General features: G+C 40.6%; 1 protein-coding gene across 2 annotated transcripts in view; it reads right to left on the bottom strand.

Annotated features, from left to right (window-relative positions):
• The window catches only part of VTI1A (vesicle transport through interaction with t-SNAREs 1A), a 278,749-nt gene that overhangs the window by 255,080 nt on the left and 3,798 nt on the right, over positions 1 to 19,871 (bottom strand). For both annotated transcript variants that reach the window (XM_016212143.2, XM_087823943.1), the window contains exons 2-3: positions 15,457 to 15,515; positions 13,573 to 13,683 (exon numbers count right to left, since the gene is read on the bottom strand). In XM_016212143.2, the coding sequence (XP_016067629.1) occupies positions 13,573 to 13,683; positions 15,457 to 15,515 (170 nt within the window). The remainder of the gene's footprint in view (positions 1 to 13,572; positions 13,684 to 15,456; positions 15,516 to 19,871) is intronic.

The following is a 19,871-nucleotide window of genomic DNA, read 5'->3' as shown; positions in this document are numbered from 1 at the left end:
GACTACAGAGTCTATCGCAAAATAATATACCCATAAACCAAGACTCTTTAATCAATTCCCTATATTTTTAAAAACCCTGAGGAAAATAATTATTTTACTTTAAGAAATAGATTTTAAAATAGCAATTAAGACACTGGATAGTATTTTTTTCTAATCTGAGTCTGTTTTGACTGCAGTTCAGAAATAGGTTAAAAGTTATTTCATAATTAAAAACTCTAAAATGCCATTTGGTATAATGATCATAAGATTTCAATTGATATCATAAGCTATGAGTTAAGTGAGGAATTTTCCAACCTGGCCACAAAAGGAACTTCGATTTCCCCTTAAACCAGAGAAATCCTCTCGTAATTCTACTATCAAGTTGTAAGTTATTTTCCCCACACCAGTGCACAACGAGCATCATTTGGAACCAACTAGATTTTCTCTCTTTCTTTCTGTTCCAAATTCACTCGGCTTATTGCCAAGAGAAAATACAGACACAGGGGAGGCAGAGAGCAATTCTGTTGAGATCAATGAAGATGTTGGCCATAACAGAATCCCATTTATCCGTCACATCCCGACTCCCTTTTCTCTGATTAGAGGTTACTAGCAATTTCTTGACAATTCTTGTACAAAATTAAGTTGCAATCAGTCTTGCAAGACTTCACAAGGGGGAAAGAAGAAAAAAAATATATGGAGTTTTTCCTACTAAATCCAGAAACAACGTATATATAACTTGTATAACTATATTTCCACTCTTACAAGGGACTTAAGATGCCTGTTTCCAAAGCAGTTAAAAGTGTATATTTATAAACCAAGAATTCCCAGGAAGATGTCCTACTGGTATTGGCTTGATATAAGAGGTCGAAGGTACAGTCTATTTAGTGCTACACAATTAAAGGCTGAGAGTTTCGTTTTGTGAAATTTTAAAATATCATTTTGCCACCTAAGGAGAAAAATCATTCATGCTATGGTTTCTCTGTTTTCCCCAAATAAAGGTTATCACAGTATCTCATTTTAAGCCAAGAGGAAATTAGTCTTTAAAATAATTTGAAGACAAAAGAAATGTGGGTAACTGTCACTGTAAGATACTGGGTTTTGTCAACTTAAAAAAATGTATTTAAAATAAAAGCAGTAACGATTTGAGAGAAAAACATAAAAATAAGTCAAATGGCACCGCAAGCCACATGAAAGAGTTTGTTTTCAGTGCTTGACTGATTATAAAGCAACCACATTACCAGCTCGTAGTAATCTTTCAATCTCTTCTAACCCCAGATGAGATAAAGGCCCAGTTCCTCAACTTAACCAACAAGGCTTTTCCAGCTCTCAAGCTCATCGAGTTCTGATGCCCAAGACATACCCCACACCAATTACGTCACAACATCTGGGAGTGGGCGCAGGGGATCAGGAGTTTTTAAAGACCCCCAGATGATTCTAATGTGTAGCAAAGTTTGGGAACTAAGGCTCTAGCCCGTTTTACACCTGAAGCAGTATCAACACTCCGGGCCTCCCCTCCCTCCCTTCCACTATTCTACCCCCTCCCATCAACACTCCGGGCCTCCCCTCCCTCCCTTCCACTATTCTACCCCCTCCCAATCTCCTTTGTTTAGGTTGTTCTTGTAACCTGAGTAGACGCTGCTTCCCTCAAATTCCACCTCCTCCTTTGCGGTTTGGGAGTCAGCTCCTGGTGGGTGCCTTCCCTCAGAAGCCCCCCTTCACTCGCACACGAACACGGGGTTGGGTGCCCCTCCTGGAAAGTCTGCCCCCTCACATGCTAACCCATCAGAAAGCTCCTAATTTCCCTTACCACGGCATTACAGTTATTAGGGCTCTGAGTTCCTTAAAAATATGACTTACACATCTTTTGATCCCTTGCACAATGCTTGATGCGTAATAGGTACTAACTACATGTAAGGTCTTCACAGTAATCTAGACCAGAACAACAAACTGTTGAAAATCACACAAACTAAAACCTACTCTTCTAATGACGTGAACAGAAAGAACACCAGCTTGAAAGTTCTCTTTCTCAGATTCCAAATTAATTTTAGTATCATTTGTTTTACTGGTGAGAATTTGAATTAAATTATTTTAGCTTTCTCCATTATTATTTCTAGCTGTGTATAACACTGTCTTATGTAATGGGGCATGTTCTAAACCAAATTCTCAGTATATAACAATATTTGGAACTTTTTAATTACAATGCTATGTGGTTGTTGGCCGCAGATACACAAAAGTCAATTCTTGGTTGACATTAATGACAATATTGAACAGATACTATAGAATCTCCCCCCTCTCCTTCTCAATACTGGTAATGTTAGACCAATATGATATAACAATGCACAGACAGTGACTTCTAATAGTTTCTGGGAAATGTAAGTTATTAGAAATTAGGAAAGGAATGGGAAAGAATCCAAAGGAAATAATTCGACATGTACTTTGAAGGCTAGATGGAAAACTCAGCAGAAATATAACTCTAATTAGTAACATGATACACACAATAAAATCATACAGAATAATACATAGCATCATAATTCTTCTACCTTTAATTCTGACTCTACTACCACAAGGTCAAGGAGAAAGCTTGCTTGCAAGGATTAATTTCTAACATGTCTTTGACAAGAAAAAATGCGCTAGAATATAAAAGCAATCCAACTTAGAAGGTCATATCTGAGAATGAGACAGAAGATTTCACGTTTCAGTCCTTTGTGTAAGTCCCTACAGTTAGTCTACTGAATCACTGAGAAAGAGGGTGCTCGTTTTTAGGATGTGGAAGGAATCTTCAGACTTGGAAATACTTTAACCTCTAAACTCTTTAATTGTAGGATTACTACCAGTACTTAGCAAAGTCACTGACTAAAAACCAGTTAGGTTCTCAAAGCATTTGCACATTTATTATCATGTGTGACTCTCATATTTCCCCATTAGGTAAGCAGAATTGATGTGATAATCCAAATTTGCAGATACAGAAACTGAGGTGCAGTGTGAATACGCTACATCTGCGGTCTCAGGTCCACTGTCCCAGCCTTTTCTCTCTGTTTCACGCGTCTTCTCTTGGCAAAGTGGTTCATGACTGAATTTAGCTGGCACACAGTATCAGAAAAATATGGGATGGACCATTCGCAACACATTCCTAACAATATATACATGTTATTTTTAAAGTGTAAATAAAGCTGTCACATAGGGACAGCATTTAAAATGAATAACCACATTCTTTAAAAAAAATAATAATAATTTAAACTTCATTAAAACTAAAAAGAATATAAATCTGCAAGATTCTAACCACAGAGATAGTCTTCCCCTTTCTAAGCTTTACTTTAAAAACCACATGTGTAGCCCTGGCTGGTGTGGCTCAGTTAGCTGAGCATCATTCTGGAAGTGCACTGAGAGGTCACCAGTTCGATTCCCAGTCAGGGCACATGCCTAGGCTGTGGTGGGCTCGATCCCCAGTAGGGGGCACGCAAGAGGCGGCTGATCAATGTTTCTCTCTTCCCTTTCTCTTTCTCTCTCTCTCTCATCTATAAAATCATATTTTTTAAAAAATTTAAAAAAATAAAAATCACGTATGTCCATAAATAAGAACCACCCTAATATTCAGTTGAAATTTATTTGCAGACTGGGTGTATATAAAAAAAGATCAAAATAAGAAAACAACAGAACAAAACTGAACGTGCAAAGATGCAATGTTCCATTATGAAAGTCCAAGGGTAAAATAATCAGAAGACATTAACAAAAAGGCGGCCTTGTTTTAAAGTACAGAATACATTTTGAAGAAATTTTTATTTCTATATTTCCATTTCATGCCCCAGCAATATTGTACGTGAGTTTCCAAACCATAAAGTCTGACCCACTCTCCACACGCGCCCGTTTGAAGGATGCAATTACAGGCCAACTTCTTCATAACCCAGCACAGAAATCTCCATTTCCACAGCAGGTCTCAAAGTCCCAGACAGCGATAACTTGTTCTAAACAATATTTAACAGAACTAAAACTGGCACATTTCCTTAGAGTGTCTGTGATGGAGCTCGAGCTGCAGCAGCTTTTGTGAATTTGCAAAGGCACGAGGAGCCTCAAGAACTAAGGAGATGCGCTGAGGACAGAGTCTGGTTTCTCGGTGTTTCCCAGTGTGAGCACACTTATGAATTTCGGGGGCATTTCTAGCAAAGGCTTTTAATCTGGGATCTGATGAACTTCTTAAAAGCCAAAAAGTGATTTGACTCCGCATTTGTTCTTTGGTTTTACTCTTAAATATGATTTATTTTTCCATTTGGGGAACTAAAGGACGCAAAGCTAAACAAAACAACCTAAGCAAAAAATGAGACTGTCTCTATACATGGTCCATTTCCTGAAAGGCGTCCAAGGATTTGAAATCAAGAGCGAAGACTCTGGAGAAATCTTTTCCAGCCCTGTTTTAACTTCTTGCGCAGGAAAGCTCAAAATAGTTGACACAGCAAAACTCTTCAACCGCTATTACACGATTAAAAACCTTCACCCTAGAGATCAGACCTGGCTCGGTCTTTATCACAGGCCGTGAATACTCCTAAAAGCTATATGCTAAGTCAGAAGTGCCTAATCTGTTTTAAGTTTTGTCCTGAACCTCACAAATGCAGAACCAGATAAAAGACAATGGGAATGGCATAAAAAGCAACTGAGGATTTGTGAAAAAAAGAAATGAGAAGTAAAAGTCAGAAGCAGGATGTGTCATTGCCAGTTGCTAACTTACTCAGTGTAGCAATGCACAAAACTGACACGCTTTATTCGAATATTTTTGTAACCCTAGGGCCTAAGTATGAAAGCTGTAGCTCAGTCAGTGGTATGAAATAACACAGCTGTGAGTTTCAAGATCCCCAGAACATAAGCTTCAAGAAGGCAATGAACGTGTGGGCACTGCTTCTGTATGGAGCGTGGAGCCTGGTCGCAAGGCCTCTGGCTGCCCCAGTGACATCACTACGGGCATCACTGTCTCCGCTTTGAGGTTTGGCATTTACCAGGAAAGTGACTGGCAAGTAGTACTCTGATAAAGGGCATTTCATTTAAAAATCAATTAGTACTTTTCTTTCCAAGGAATAATATATCATCCATGAAAACTGAGCATGACTCACAGACAAAACCACGTACAAGGCTTGAAATAGTACTTTCCCCAGGGAAATTAAACTGGGATTCCACAGATCTTGATAACGCAGTCTTTGACCGATAGTCATAGAACATCAGACTATTTTTTGACCATGGGACAGTTTATAAGCAACCATTAAAAAGTTTACTATTTATGAGCAAACAATTTAACATTAAAACAGAGCTGGCGTGTTGACTGTGGCAATTAGCTTCTTCATGTTCCAAACACCAAATAACATTTTCCCATTAATTTTTAAACCAGTGTGGCTTTAACTTAAAATAAACTGTACATCAAAAGAATGGAAAATAAACAGCCAGGAACACAATTTGACGAATTGGATTTATTTAGTTTATTTATCCAAACAGGGACCATTGGATCTCTTTAATAGGCTGACAGTTGCACTGGGCTGGTTAATAAAACATTCAACAGTGTCTTCAGCCAATATAGAAATGCAAATCCCATCAGAAATATTTTATTCATGAGGCAGTAATTTCAGTTACTACCAGTTCCTTTAAAAAAAAAAAAAAAAAATTGGCACTCTGCAAATAAACAGTGCCATCTAGTGACTAATAATGAGGCCAAAGTTGTCAGGGGTTTATAATTAACCTTTCAAAATCTGTGTTTTTGTCTCTCCTCTTTATTTTTTTGGTAAGATCGAAGAAGTTAGGCAAAACAAACAAACAACAGAAAAGTCAACAATCATTTGAGAAGAAATACAAGCAGAGATATTAAAATCAGTAAACTTTATATATATATTTTGTTTTAAAGCAATTGAGCACTGTTTCCAGAAAATAATTTAACCTGCTTAGAACACCCGAACCACTAGAAACATCACTAGGAAACCACTAGAAAAGCTGTAACAGGAATTTGTCCCTAATGCCATAAAATGGCACTATAACTTTAATTCCAATGATTAAAAAAGTTACTAAGTAGGTAGGAAAAACATTCCAATAAAACTGCAAAATCCAATCAGAAATCTGACACCATTTTTTTTTTTTTTTTAAATTTACACACACGGGAATGTATGAATGCACACACTGATCTATCTATACCAGTACGGACTTCAACTTTGCCAATGACCACAGTGGACATGGAAGTTAGTTTTGTAGGTCATAAAGCTCTATAGGAACTAAAGGCAAGAGGCTAAAGCCCAAAGTAGTTACCGTAAAAACATTCCCATTGGAAGAAAGTGTCAGAGCTTCCAAAGTAAAGAAAATCTATTAAGGCCAACCTCAAATTCAGTACATAAGACCAATGACACAATATTTAGTAGGTACTACTGTTTCATGCAAGTAAACATGGTGGGTCCAAGGGTCAAGAACACAAGCCTTTTACAGCCTCTTGGATTAGGAGACTGGAGCACAAATCAGCCCCCAGGAGGCATCACTTCAGCTGAAAATAGACTTTGGTCTCTTCCCTATAAGGTGTGTCCATTTCCTGTGTTAGCCTTTGAAATTATTGGAGGCTACTTTGTGAGTAACAGATTTACCAAGGTCAAAGCCTGGAATGAGAAGCCTACAAACAAAGGAGGCCGGTTAACTGCATGATGATTTTCTAACCATTTCACCTAGCAGGAACTTGGGAACCACAGTCAGAAGAAAATATCTGCAAACAAAGAAAATCATATACATGCACAAAAATACAGTATTGCTTTCTCCCTTAAAGGTCAGTCATATCCAGATAACTAGAATATTTTTCAGTTTCTGATTAAGAAATATTGGAAATGTAAAATGAGTTCAGTTTTAGATCAGATATCGAAAGCCGAGCATATCTGCTAGCCTTACCAGTATTAGTATAGCATCTCCCATGGAAGAGTATCTTTAAAAAAAAAAAATCTCAGTTGTATTTAATTCCAGAGTTGTAAAATCCCCATAATGGCAGCTAATTACAGCATCTTTCTCATACAATTGTGGGTTAAATGAGTAATGCATATAAAGTGCTTAGCCCTGGTCTGCCTATGATTTTTATTTCTGAAATCACATTCTAACACAGAGAAGATATGGAGAAATAAAAACAAAATGATCTGATGAGTCACAATAAAAATGTAATTCCAAGGAATATTTAATAAGAGCTATAATATTGTTGATACACTATGATTCGGGCATCTGCCTTCTGAGAAGTGATGAATTTCTTTTTTTGATGAAAATAATCCTGTTCTAATATGTTGATTGCAGCACAATAAATTATGGAGGGAGTTAATGGAAATATATTAGGACTCAACAAAAGATGAACTAACATCACTGATAGAAATATTGTTACCATTAAAGCGATTAAGAATTTATAGAAATGGGAAATACCAATTTTAGAATCTGTGTTTTAAAAAAGGTAAAAAATGTGGATAGAGTAACATCATTATTATGTAAAATAAAACAATAAATTATGCAAGGGAGAAGGGAAGGGAAGATTGCAAGGAAACAAATCAAATGTTAATATGTGGATCTTTTGGGGTAACAGAGCTAAGGTGATTTTTTTCTTCTTTCTACTCTTTAAGAATATTCCATAATAAGCAGGCATTATTTTTACAGAATTTCAAACAACAAATATAATTTTTTAAATGGAAAGCATATTTGTTAAGTGCACATAGTGGAAGGAAATTCCTTTTCTGCGATGGTCTGTCCAGTCTGGCTTTCTTATTTCTTTCTAGAATGTACTCATGTTTCTGCAAGAAAGATCAGCTGATGCCATAATTATAACATATTACCACTGACACGATCCCACTCTCTAAAACATGCTTTCATGGTTTTCTACAGCTTCCACAGAATAGGCATAAAATATCCCCGGAATCAGAACAGAGAAGATAAAATGTAAACAGAAGCATCACGTTCTTGACTTTTCAACAAAAGTCAAAATTTAAAAGGGTCCATCTTTCTTGTTTGCACTCCTTTAGTCTGTCTTAGACTTTAAAAAAATAGAACATGGGTACTGGCTTTATTCATAAACTCAGATGCTCAAGTTGTCCATTCACCTGTTAAAAGAGAGTGCAGGTAGTAGCAGTAAAAGCTTCAAGCTGTTCCACAATATCCTTTGAACCCTGACCTAAGGGACCAGCTCCGAGAGTCTGCAGGTAGTTGGGTTTCTAGGACCATTCAGCCTCACTGCTGAGACGGTCAATAGAAGTGCCATTCTCTGATGTAGACAGCTCTGCCCTAGGAGCAGGTCTAACAATCACATCACATAGCCTGCCAAACAGGGAAAGGACAGCATTTGGGCACCGCTGACCTGGGACAGAAGTGAACTTGAGACCGGGGCTCAAAAGCTCTACTACTAACATTCATTACAATCTGATCCTCCACCCAAATCCTAGATGTGTGTGAATATGTCTTAAAGGAAGTTCAGCTTGGCTACAAGAAAAAAAGAAATATGCAACTACACAAATCAACCACAAGATGGCACCAGCATCGCAGGACAAGATCAGAGACGTAAAAGGCATTCAGCACACGGAGTCCTCATACTTCAGGGACCTAATCCTGGTGCATCACTTACTTGTTTCTATCTTTTCTACCAACTGAGACGTGGTCAAATAGTTTATATAACGTCAGTGTTTTTTGGTTTGTACAAGTTTAGGCTTTTTTTGTTTGATTTTACTTTCTTAAGAAGCAAATAATCTTTAAACTTAAAAACCCCTCAACTACACTTTCTCTCCAGTTAGCTGGTTCATTTCCTGGAATGTCCTGACATGACCATGCCCCAGCTAACCTCACTCAAACACTGAAGGAAGAAATTATAAAAACAGCTTAAGTATATGAATTCTAATTTTTTAAAAAATTGTTTCCCAATACATAAAGAGGCTATTAAATTGACTTTTGTGGAAACATGAAGCTGAGGTTGGGGGGTGACAAAGGATCATGGGGAGAATGTTAGAACATGCGTGCAGATTCCTTGATTCTGGTCCTAGATCTAAAAAGCAGCCCGACTCTAAGGTAAGCCATTTGGTCTTCCTGGTCCTCCGTTTCCTCACCTAAAAAATAAGGTGACTGAATTTTAACTTCTCTGCACCTAATATTCCTAACTTACTCTGAAGCTATAAGAAGCCAAAAATTAAAAATATTAGGTTATGTGAAGCCAAAAGTCAAGAAGAATGGAATTAGGCAAGTGAACAGAATCATCATAAGTAGCAACAACATAAAGGGGTTAAAGGTAACCAATGCCTTACCCCAAGTTCCCACAATTATAAACACAGATTATAACCTGAATTTCAAAATCTTTTAAGTAGTTATTTATTAAGTTACACATTAAATTCTATGATAGATCATTGTAAACAGTAGACTATTGCTTTTTCATTCTCAGGTGTACACAACTATCTTCTAAGGATTAATAAACAGTAAAATGACACTGAACTTTCATGCCAGTCAAGACAGAGAAATTAGTCAAGACTAACCTTCCCACTCTAAACAACTATAAAAATGGACAAAATGTATGAAGCAATTGTTTTCAAAAACTGGGCAATAGGCAGCATAGGATCGCAGTCCCTCGGAGAAGGGAAACACCTGAAATGAGCCCCACAATCACCGTGGCTCTTAACCACAACCACCCTGCTCATCACTCTCTATCCATTTAGTCCCTCTACTTTTATTTACAGCATTTGTAATTACCAGAAATTATGGTACATGTGTGTATTTGGTAATTATTGTCTTTCTCGTTAGAATTTGAATTCCTGAGAGCAAGATCTTTATCTATCTTAGAGGCTTCTTTCCAGCATCTAGGACAGTACCTGACACACCACAGGGCTCACGAAAGACTTGGTGAATGAAATCCTAGTCAATCTGAGCCTCCTGGTTCTGTCATGTGTGAAACGGGGACAGGAATCCATACCTACTCTTTCTATTCTCCATGCAGTAAAATGAAATACGCTAAAGCACTTTATAATGATGTTTCCTGACCCAGAAGAAAGCTGTGGGAGCAAATACACACACAAACACATGGATTGTTAATGATAGCCTGGAGCATAAATGCTTAGCTCATGCTTGCCGGTTCTATTTTTATTTATAATAGAAAACACACCTGAGGAATACTTATCCAACTATGCAATATCCAAATACCTGAAAGAATCTACCCAGGATCATATCCTTCAGGAAAAAAAACACACCTGAGTTAGGTGACTTGTAAGCCACGGAAGCAATTTAATTTCTGAAAAAAATTTTAATTAGAAAAGATCAAAACTAAATTTGGTGGTTTGGGCTGAACTGTGTCTCCCCAATTCATACCTTGAAGTTCTGACCCTAAGTCCCTCAGAATGAGACTGTATTTGGAGACAGGGTGTTTAAAGAGCTAACTGAATTAAAATGAAGTCGTTAGGGTGGGCCTTAATCCAGCAGGTCACTGGCTTCCTTACAACAAGAAGAAATTAAAACACATTAAGACAGAGGAAAGACCCTGGGAAGACACAGGGAGAAGGCGGCCAACCACAAGCCAAGGAGAGAGCTTAAGACACGAACCTACTGACACCTTGATCTCAGGCTTCCAGATTCCGGAAATGTGAGAAAATAACTTCTGTTGTTTGAGCCACACAATCTGTGGTTCTTTGTTATGACAGCTCTAGAAAACTAATACACTTAGTCCTTTTAGAAACCAAAGGAAAAGTCATTGGAAAAGTTTCATAAAAATGAGGTAAGCAAACTAAAATAATCCTTATAAATATTTTATTCCCTTTCATCATTTATATTGAAACACGGACTTTAATTAGAGTTGTCTAAGTATAAATCTGAGTCATCCAATTCTTAAATCAATCCAGCTTCTTCACCGTATCTCATATTCCTGCTGAGAGAGCCCACCTTCCACAGTGTGGCTAGAGAAGGTTTATCTAGTACAGAGCATAGAAGCAGGTGTTCCTTTTCTTTTCACATTTAGGTCCATCACAAATTCTAATTATTTTAATGAACAGGAACACAATTTAAAAGGCAACTGCACCAGTCACTGACATAGCCCATCTCGACTTCACAGGAAAATATCCATCAAAATATAAACAGGCAAACATGCAGATCACCCTATTTCTAGACTCTAGGTGGAAGGTCTACTACATCCAGTACCACTGGCCTTGTAGTGAGAAGATATCCTACAGCCTAGAAGGTGTAGTTTCTAAAAGACTGAAGGCAGGAACAGAGGCAGAAAGATCCTTGTAAATTCTTGACTTTCTTTCTGAATTTAGATGCCAGGGTCAGAAATAGTTGATTTACATGCCTACCCATGAGTCCTATCACTCCCAGGTAAAGCTCAGATCTCTCCTCATCAGTATCTTTTTTTTCAATTTTACTTTTTAATTCTGGTAAAACACGCATAACATAAAATTTACCACCTTAGCTATTTTTAAGTGTACAGATCAAGTGTTAAATGTATTCACGCTGCAGAGCAAACAACCTCTGAACTTTTCACTTTGTAAAACTGAAACTCCATACCCGTTAACCAGTGACTGCCCACGTCCCCCCACCCCACAGCCTTGCTGATTTTTACAACTTCCGCATTCTTGGCAAATCCCTTGAAGTCATGGGTGGAACTCTTGATGTCATCATCACTCCTTGGTGACTGACCCAGAGCCCAAGCAAGGCTCCTGATGCAGCACAGATGTCATAATCCTTCCAGACTGCACCGGTGTCTTCCTCAATTGCAGCAATACCCGGGCAAAGGCCCTCCTCAAGTGGGAGGCCTTAAAAGCTTCTGTAACTCCCTGATCCACTGGTCGAATCAAAGAGATGGTGTTTAGGGGGAGAAATGCTACTTTAAGGTGGAGATGAAGACTGCCAATAAAAGGAGAAGGTCTAGGAGCATTAGCAACAATAAGCAAAATACTGAAGGTACGTTATTGTCCAAACAGTCCTCCATTTCTCTGGCACAGTGATCGGGACGGCATCTTTGGGAGAAGCTGAGTCACAGAGCCATCCAGGATTTGTTATTGCTCCTGCAGGACACTGGCAGTGTGTGCTTACTGATGTGCTTGATAGCGCTGGGGTCCTCACTGTGCCAGATCACAGCCGGTTTCTATTTGCAGCCTGCAACACTGCCACCAAGCAAGGCTGTGATCCTGTCCTTAAAAGCCTTGAAACCTGGCGTTGACTTGGTTTACGTATTAGTGAAAGTCCTTTCAGGCATGTTTCCAGAATAGGGAGGATTCGACCATAATGAATATTTGCTCTGGTAAGAAATTTTCCTCCAGTCAGTTTATTTAGAGCTGCCAAATTCTTCGGCTGCCTTCCCACCAGCCCCCGCTGACTCCCGACTCGCTTTCACGTTACAGAATGAATAACAGTTCCTGAGCTGTTCAGACCACCTAGAGGCCGCAGTAAATTTGACGTCACAGCCAGCTCCGGCCTTATCATTCAACACTGCAAACGAATTTTGCTTTGGCCATGACGGTCATGGTGCTGCGAGGGCCATGCTTCTGCATCTGGTCCTCACTCCAGGTCATTAGAAGTTTCTCCATGTCTGACACAGGCCTTCCTTTGGTTTTTGTTTAAGTCCCATTTCCTTCAATAAGGCAGAGACTTTAACAGCTTCTGTCACTTTGCTCTGTTCTTCGGGGGGTCGCTGTGGTGGAATGGGCCCCGACTGACGCGAGCAACAGACATCACCGATTCTCCACCTTCACGGTCCTTAATGGCTTTTAATTTTGACTTCGGGTCAGTCGCTCCACATGGGCTCTTACTGGCAACATTAGCAGTGGGTTTTGTATTCTTAGAGGCACGGTGCACAAAACAGCATGAGATTAAATTAAGCGCAGGAAAGACGTGCAATCAAGAGGTGTGGTTACAGGGGACGGAGGAGGCTGCAGTGGAGCACAACATTTTACAGAAAACTTCTTTTTATGTAAGTACAAAGAGAACAGTCTAAAATAATATTTTTAAAAATTATACTATAGTATACACATAAACCTGTAAGACAGTCATTTATTGTCACGATCAAGTATGATGCACTGTAAATTATATGTGATATACTTTTATATGACAGACAGTGCAGCAGGTTTACACCAACATCACCACACACACGAGAGTCAGGCGCTGAGCTAGGACATTACGGCAGCTACAACATCATCAGGCGACAGAAACTTTTCAGCTCCATCGATATGTGGTCCGTTGTTGATCAAAACATCATCGGGCGACGCATGACTGTATAATTTCAAGACATGCATGAGCCTCTGAAGTCCACCCAAGCACACTGCACTGAAAAGGCTGCAAACTCCGTAAGGCCTGAAACTGGGTTTCAACATTCTATTAAATGCTAAATACCAATAAATACTGTCCAAACTGAAAGGACCACAGGTTTGGGTATATCTGTGGGCCATGAGTCCTGTATCCCTCGCACTCCATCCTTAGCTAGCTCTGTAAGCATTCTCAGGCCCCAGGTCACAAACAACAAAAGCCGTGGCTCGTCTTTGGAGCACGCTCCCGAAGACAACACACCCAGCGCTGAGCGGGGCACGGGAGGCACGACAGAGACACAGGGAAAATGCAGCGTAAGGGTCAGTGAACGACAAAGGACGGAGTCCGACTCACAAAATCTGCTTCAAGTTTTCCCATTTCTTGCTTGTAGCTCCTCATTCTGTTGCTGTACATTCCTCGGCTCTGGGGCGGGATCTCTCGGACTTCCAAATCCATCTGTTCAAGCTGGTGGGAGAGAAAGCGTCATCTAAACCATGTGCTTATTCTTTACTTGACCAGATGTTGAGAGCTGAAAGGATTTAATGTCAAGTCCTCATTGCAGCTGAGGAACCAGGTCCAGGGAGCTAACTTCCTGCGATCAAATAACATTGGGACGCCTTTTGTGCTTAATTTTTGTTTCGGTGAACAAATAGTTACTGAGTGCTCACCAAGAGTGCAAAGGCACTTTCTTTGTCCGGAATTTCTATTAAAACGCGTGCATTAATTCAAACATCCTTACTAACAATGATTTTAATATGTCTGAAGCATCCCATCATTCAACCTGGTCTGGTGTTCTGACCCCAAACCACCAGAACTGGTTTGGGAAGACAAACCAAACCATTATTCTAACATTAAGCACAGAATGTCTGCTCAGCCTTGTCACTGGGTAAAAATTCTTCTGGAAAGTTTTTTCTGATTAGAAAAATCACATACCAACCAACATGTGATCTCAACCTCCAGCGTCACTGCTTATTCTTTATAACCACGTTGACTGGGAGTTAAATGGATACAGTAAAACGCTAAATTACACAGAGCTCACTGAAATCACAGCAGGGCACTTTTTAACAACCTGTCATCATACAGCACTTCGAATACAACACATGAGCATCTAATGGGAGGTGATGCAGAAATCTTACGATGGTTAAGGAGACAGGCTTTCAAGTCAGATGCCTGCGTTCACACTCATTTAGGACCACAATGCAGTAACAAGCTGAATCATACTTGCAATATTTGGCTTTTAAAACCAAATATTGGGACACAATATTTTTTGCTCCCTGTGAATGTATTTATATTTTAAAAAGTAGTGGATGAGCTAGAGCTCTGGGTTTAGCACAGATAGATACAAAGTCTTACTCCACCACTTACTGGGTGTGGACCTCCGACAAGTTACTTAATCTTTCAAAGCCTCACTTTTCCCATCTACAAAATGAGGGGAGGGGTGTAATAACAGTGTTGAAAATCACTAGAAGTCTTGCTGGGCGTGGCAAGAATGCAAGGCCCTAACCACTTTTTTTCCTGGACATTTCTCAAGGTAGTATTTGCAGGGAGCAATTTTGGGGGAGGAACTAATGTGTCCCTCTGGGACAAAGGGCAGGCTTGCTTATGGGCTGCTGTAAGCCAGTATGTTTCCCAGGCTCCATGTTCCTCTCTGGTAAGACATTCCACTGTCTGTGCAGGCATGCATCACCCCTGTGGGAATTGGGGCTCAGGAACTAATACAAGGATGCTCAAGTTCTGGCAGCTGCTTTTGCTGTAATAAAAGTCTTTTGTCTCTGACCTAGGAATCTCATGTCTTCTATCAGCATCCATGAAGTCGTGGCAAGCTCACTTATTAGTGAGCAAGTAGGGAAAATCTCAGATCCTTAACAGTTTTTGACAAACAGTACTTATCTCACAGAGTTTTTGTGAAAACTAATATTATAAAACATGTACTATCCTTACCCTAGTGTCTGGTACCCAGTGTGCCTCTAATAAGCATTAGCTATTGACAGCTATTATAAAAAGTATTATTAAGGAATAAAAATTAAAGATGGACATTTAATGAATCACCTTTATTGAGAAAAATAAAATCCCACGAAACTATTACATTCTCTTCAATTTAAAAACAGCTGAATTTTAAATTATAAAATGCTAATTAGTCATTTCACATTCCTACAAGGTAGAAACCAGGCCAGCAGAAGGCATCAGGTTGAGCAGCTCTGGTCATGTGCTCAAATGTATCACCAAGTCTGTACATACCAGCTCTTTCGCTTCTTCAAGCTGTTTCTCCACATTTGCAACCATCTGTTTCTTCTCATCTGAAACAAACAATAATATCAGAAAGTTGCTAAGGATATAAATGAATGTAATATTTAAAAACTTCTATTTTTGTGTACCTTTTTCCTGTCTGGTCAGTCAGATTAGAGAATTACCATATTGGGCAACTGACCACATCATTCTCTGGTGGGTTAGAAACCACGCTAAAGCCACTAATTCTAGTCTCTGTAGAAATACATAATCTGTGGAGTACCTAGCGATTGAGGGATGCCATAACGTTTTAAAGATAAACCAAAAATTGTTTCATTCTTTAGAGAAGACTGTGTGGACAACAGCAGGTTTAGTGGTGGCATGAGGAATCCGCAGTCTTCACTATAATAAACCGGCAATAAACTGATTTACAGGTACAATGTAAAAATCACAAAAACAGTTACTAAAACTAGGCAAGATCTTACCATCCTTTAAAAAACTGTACTTTCATTAACATTAAGAATTGGGTGTAGCCCGGCTGGCATGGCTCAGTGGTTGAACATCAACCTAGGATCCAGGAGATCAACGTTTGATTCCCGGTCAGGGCACATGCTCAGGTTGTGGGCTCGATCCCCAGTAGGGGGTGTGCAGGAGGCAGCCGATCAATGACCCTCTTTCATTGATATTTCTATCTCTGCCTCCCTCTCCCTTCCTCTCTCTCTGAAATCAATAAAATATATATTATATATATGGACAATTTCATCTGCTACCATTTAATAATTATCATAAAGAATTAGGTGTAATGGAAGAGATATTTGAAGTCAGGACTACCGATTCCAAACCCAAAGACATTGCCTACTCACTGATTATAGGATACTGGGTAAGAAATAGTTCTTTTTTCTGAGACTGTCTGTACTCTCAAAAATGAAGATAAAAAATACCCACTGGGTTATCTTTAGCTCAAATAAGCTGATACAAGTGAAATTACTTTTATACTCAGAAGCGCTAAGTCTCTGTATTTGGTTTACTCAAACTCTACCAGAATCAAGTTACAACCGAACTATAATCCCCTTTCCCGGGAGGTACTTTCAGAACACACCCCCTCCCCCACCCCCATTCCAAACCATCTGCTCGGAGACTGCACGTATGTTTTGTGCTCACCAAACTCACTGACATTCATCGTTTTATCTGCCTAGCACGCTTCTGTTCTCAGGCAACAGTCCCCACTCTTCCGAGGCTCTCCTTCCCCACGCAGGGCACCGGCACATGCTGTCCATGACCCTGCCTCTCAGCCACAGTGACTTGGCAAAAGATGGGCTCCTCATCCTAGCTGGACCCAAGTAGTAGCTCAAACCCTCTGGCCACACTGGTCTCGAGTGGGTGGAACATATGACCCAATCTGACCAGTCGAAGTCCCGGAGCAACGGGAAAGTCTTTTCCTCTCTCGGTAGAGCTGTGAGAACAGGAGTTTAGACGCTAATAGCAACCATTGTTCTAGCTACAAAGAACAAGCGGTGGTTGCAAATGAAGCCTACATTTAGAAAGAAACACAGCAGAGAGGCAGACAGATAAGACAGACAGACAGGCACAAATAGATTACAGTTGGTTAATTAGTTTCTGGTTCCAGAGAATTCTGAAAGAGATTTTGCTTGACTTTACAAGATTGGGCTGCTTCTTTTTCTTTACTTAAAGCTGGGTTTCTGCGACGTGGAACCTAATGATTCCTGACCGACTAATAAAACGGACTGGAAAAGTTGTGAAGCTTGAAGTGGACATAACACCTACCAGCTGACCAGCCCTCCAGAAGGACACTCAACACCAAGTGGGGATTCTCCAGTGGGAATTATTGTTTTACGAGAATAATAATGAAGTCCTGCTAACCCCAAACCCTTCCCTCTAGAGGGCAGCTGTCATGCAAGGTGATCTGTGTACTCTAGTCCACGCCATGGACCTCCAGGGCTAATTGTCACCAGTATTTCTCATTAACAAAGCAAAACAAAAGCAGCAGCCTCCTTTGACCTCTGTTCCCCTTTGCTGCTAACACCTCTCTCCTTCCAGCCGGGGTCACACATCCCAGCCGCATCCCCCAGCTCCGCCCTGTAATCTCGCCCACACCCCCCCATTCCACTGAGATGACTCCCACTTAAGACTAATGACCTTTCCTTTACCCAAACTAATGGGCATTCCTTGGTTCTATTTTTATTTAATCTTGTGGCATCTGACATTCCACTCCTCCCATCCTGCCACTCTCTGCTCTCCCGGCTTCAGCGACACCCTGACTGTGACTCTCCTGAACACTCACTCCTGTCTCAGGGTCCTCTGCTGGGTGGCACCCCCTTTTCCAGCCCGTCCTTTAATTATCGGTGATCCTCAGAGTCTAGTCCTTGCTTTTTTTTTCTCTACGACTATCATCTATGTGCCTGGGCAATTTCATCTGCTCCCACTTAATAACTATCATATTATCTATTTATGATGCTAAATCTTTGTCACTAATCCTGATATATTTTTCCAGAACTCCACGCCTTTAATCCCAATGCCTATGCCCACCTCCACTGTGATCACCTGGCAAATTGCTATCCAACACTCTCTTCAGAAATCACTACCTCTGTGAAACCTTCCCTAGCCCAACATGAGTCAACCACTTTCCCTTACACAAGACAAAGACCTGTTACTTTACACTAATCTTAGTGATTTCTCTCTCACACCCACTGGTCTGATTTACCCTCTACCTTGGAGGCTCTGGGAAGCCAGGAACTGTGTATTAAGCATCTCCCTAGTCCTAAAATCCAGCACTGAGCCTGGCATATGATCAGTTCTCGAAAAATGATATTAAATCAAATAAATAGTGGAGACTAGTGTGAGCATTTGCACCAGAAGCTGACTTCCCTATCTCCACCCCGGCCCCTCCCCATTTACTCTCCCTACAGTGTTGCCTTGATTGGATCACTGGAGCCTAGCAGTCAAGGTCCTCCCTGTTCCAAACCCCACTGACCTTTCCAGCTTTAACTCCAACTGCTAGCTCTCCAGCATGTGCTCTCCATGCTAACCAGGCTGACCACCCATCTCTACACAAGCACATCTCCTTCTAGTGCTCTAACCTTTGTCCAAGCTACCATTTACGATTCTCTGGACAACTATATATAATAGAACTAATTCTAGTTAATCTGAGCCCCTCCCTCCCACCCCCAAAAAAAGGAATTTATGAAAATGACATAGGGTGGCTCATCAAGTCAACAGAAAAAATAAGCCCACAGGCTCAAAGAGGACAGTGCCCAGGGGGCTGCGGGTACCAAGGGAGCAGGAATTCACTGACTGTCTCTGCAAAAGGACAGTCTCAGCAGCAAGGCCATGGGTTCGTGTCGACTGTCCTTCTGAAGGGCTCCCTTCTTGGCTCATTCTGCTCAAGATTTAAATCCCCACTCCAAATTCTCTGAATGTCCTTGCTTGGGTAATGCGTTCACCCCTTGACCTGGACAAGACACGGCAGCCTGTCAGTCCTACAGAGCCTGGGTTCAGGTAGCTCCTCAATGGGAAATGAAGGTGCTGCCATTGGAAGGTAAAAGGAGGACTGTGGGCAATCTGAACACCAGGAGTCCTCTGCACCCACCCATTGCAATCTCTGATCACACACGCTTTCCCCAGTTTTTCTGTCAGGTCCCACCTACCCTCCTACGTGATTGCCTGGGACACAATCTCTCTCCTCTGGATTCCTAGACCTCTGTGCTCTGCACTGGTGGCCTTGATGGTCATTAGAAATTGGTTTCTATAGTTTTGTCTTCAGCCTCATTTCCAGCTCCTTGAAGGCAGGGGACACTCTCGACACATCTTTGTCCCAACTCTGTATTTAGCACAGAGAGCTCTATGTGGCAGGTGCTCGCTAAGCAGCAATGAGCACACATCGTATCCAGATCTTAGTTTCTAACACAATTTCTCAATAAAAGGAAACAGGACTGTTGGGAAATTCTAGGACAGGCATAGGAAAAATACAAGAAGATCCTGAGGTATCTTCTAATAGGTAAGATGGTAAGAAAGTACCAAAAGGAAAAACCCCACAATGATGGGGCTCTACCAAAAGGTGGCAGAAGCCACCTGAAAGGGCTTTCAATGGTCAAAGCTGGAATAGCCTGAGCAACAAAATAAAGTTGTACCGGAATGTAATACAAGTATAAAATAAATACTGAGTCCAGGGATATAAATGGCTGAATAAGTAAGTAGACATCTCTCTCCTGTACAGAATTATCCCACATAATTTACACAGATACTAAGCTTTAAGAAGTTGGAGCCCAGCTGGCGTTGCTCAGCGGTGGAGCATCGACCTACGATCCGGGAGATGGAGGTTCGATTCCCAGTCAGGGCACATGCCCAAGGGTTGTGGGCTCGATCCCCAGTAGGGGGCGTGCAGGAGGCAGCCGATCAAAGACTCTCTC

The sequence above is a fragment of the Miniopterus natalensis genome, chromosome 14 (genome assembly GCF_054644295.1).
Source record: "Miniopterus natalensis isolate mMinNat1 chromosome 14, mMinNat1.hap1, whole genome shotgun sequence".
NCBI lineage: Eukaryota > Metazoa > Chordata > Mammalia > Chiroptera > Miniopteridae > Miniopterus > Miniopterus natalensis.
Note: the sequence above shows the minus strand (reverse complement) of the source record. Positions and strands in the feature narration are given on the sequence as shown.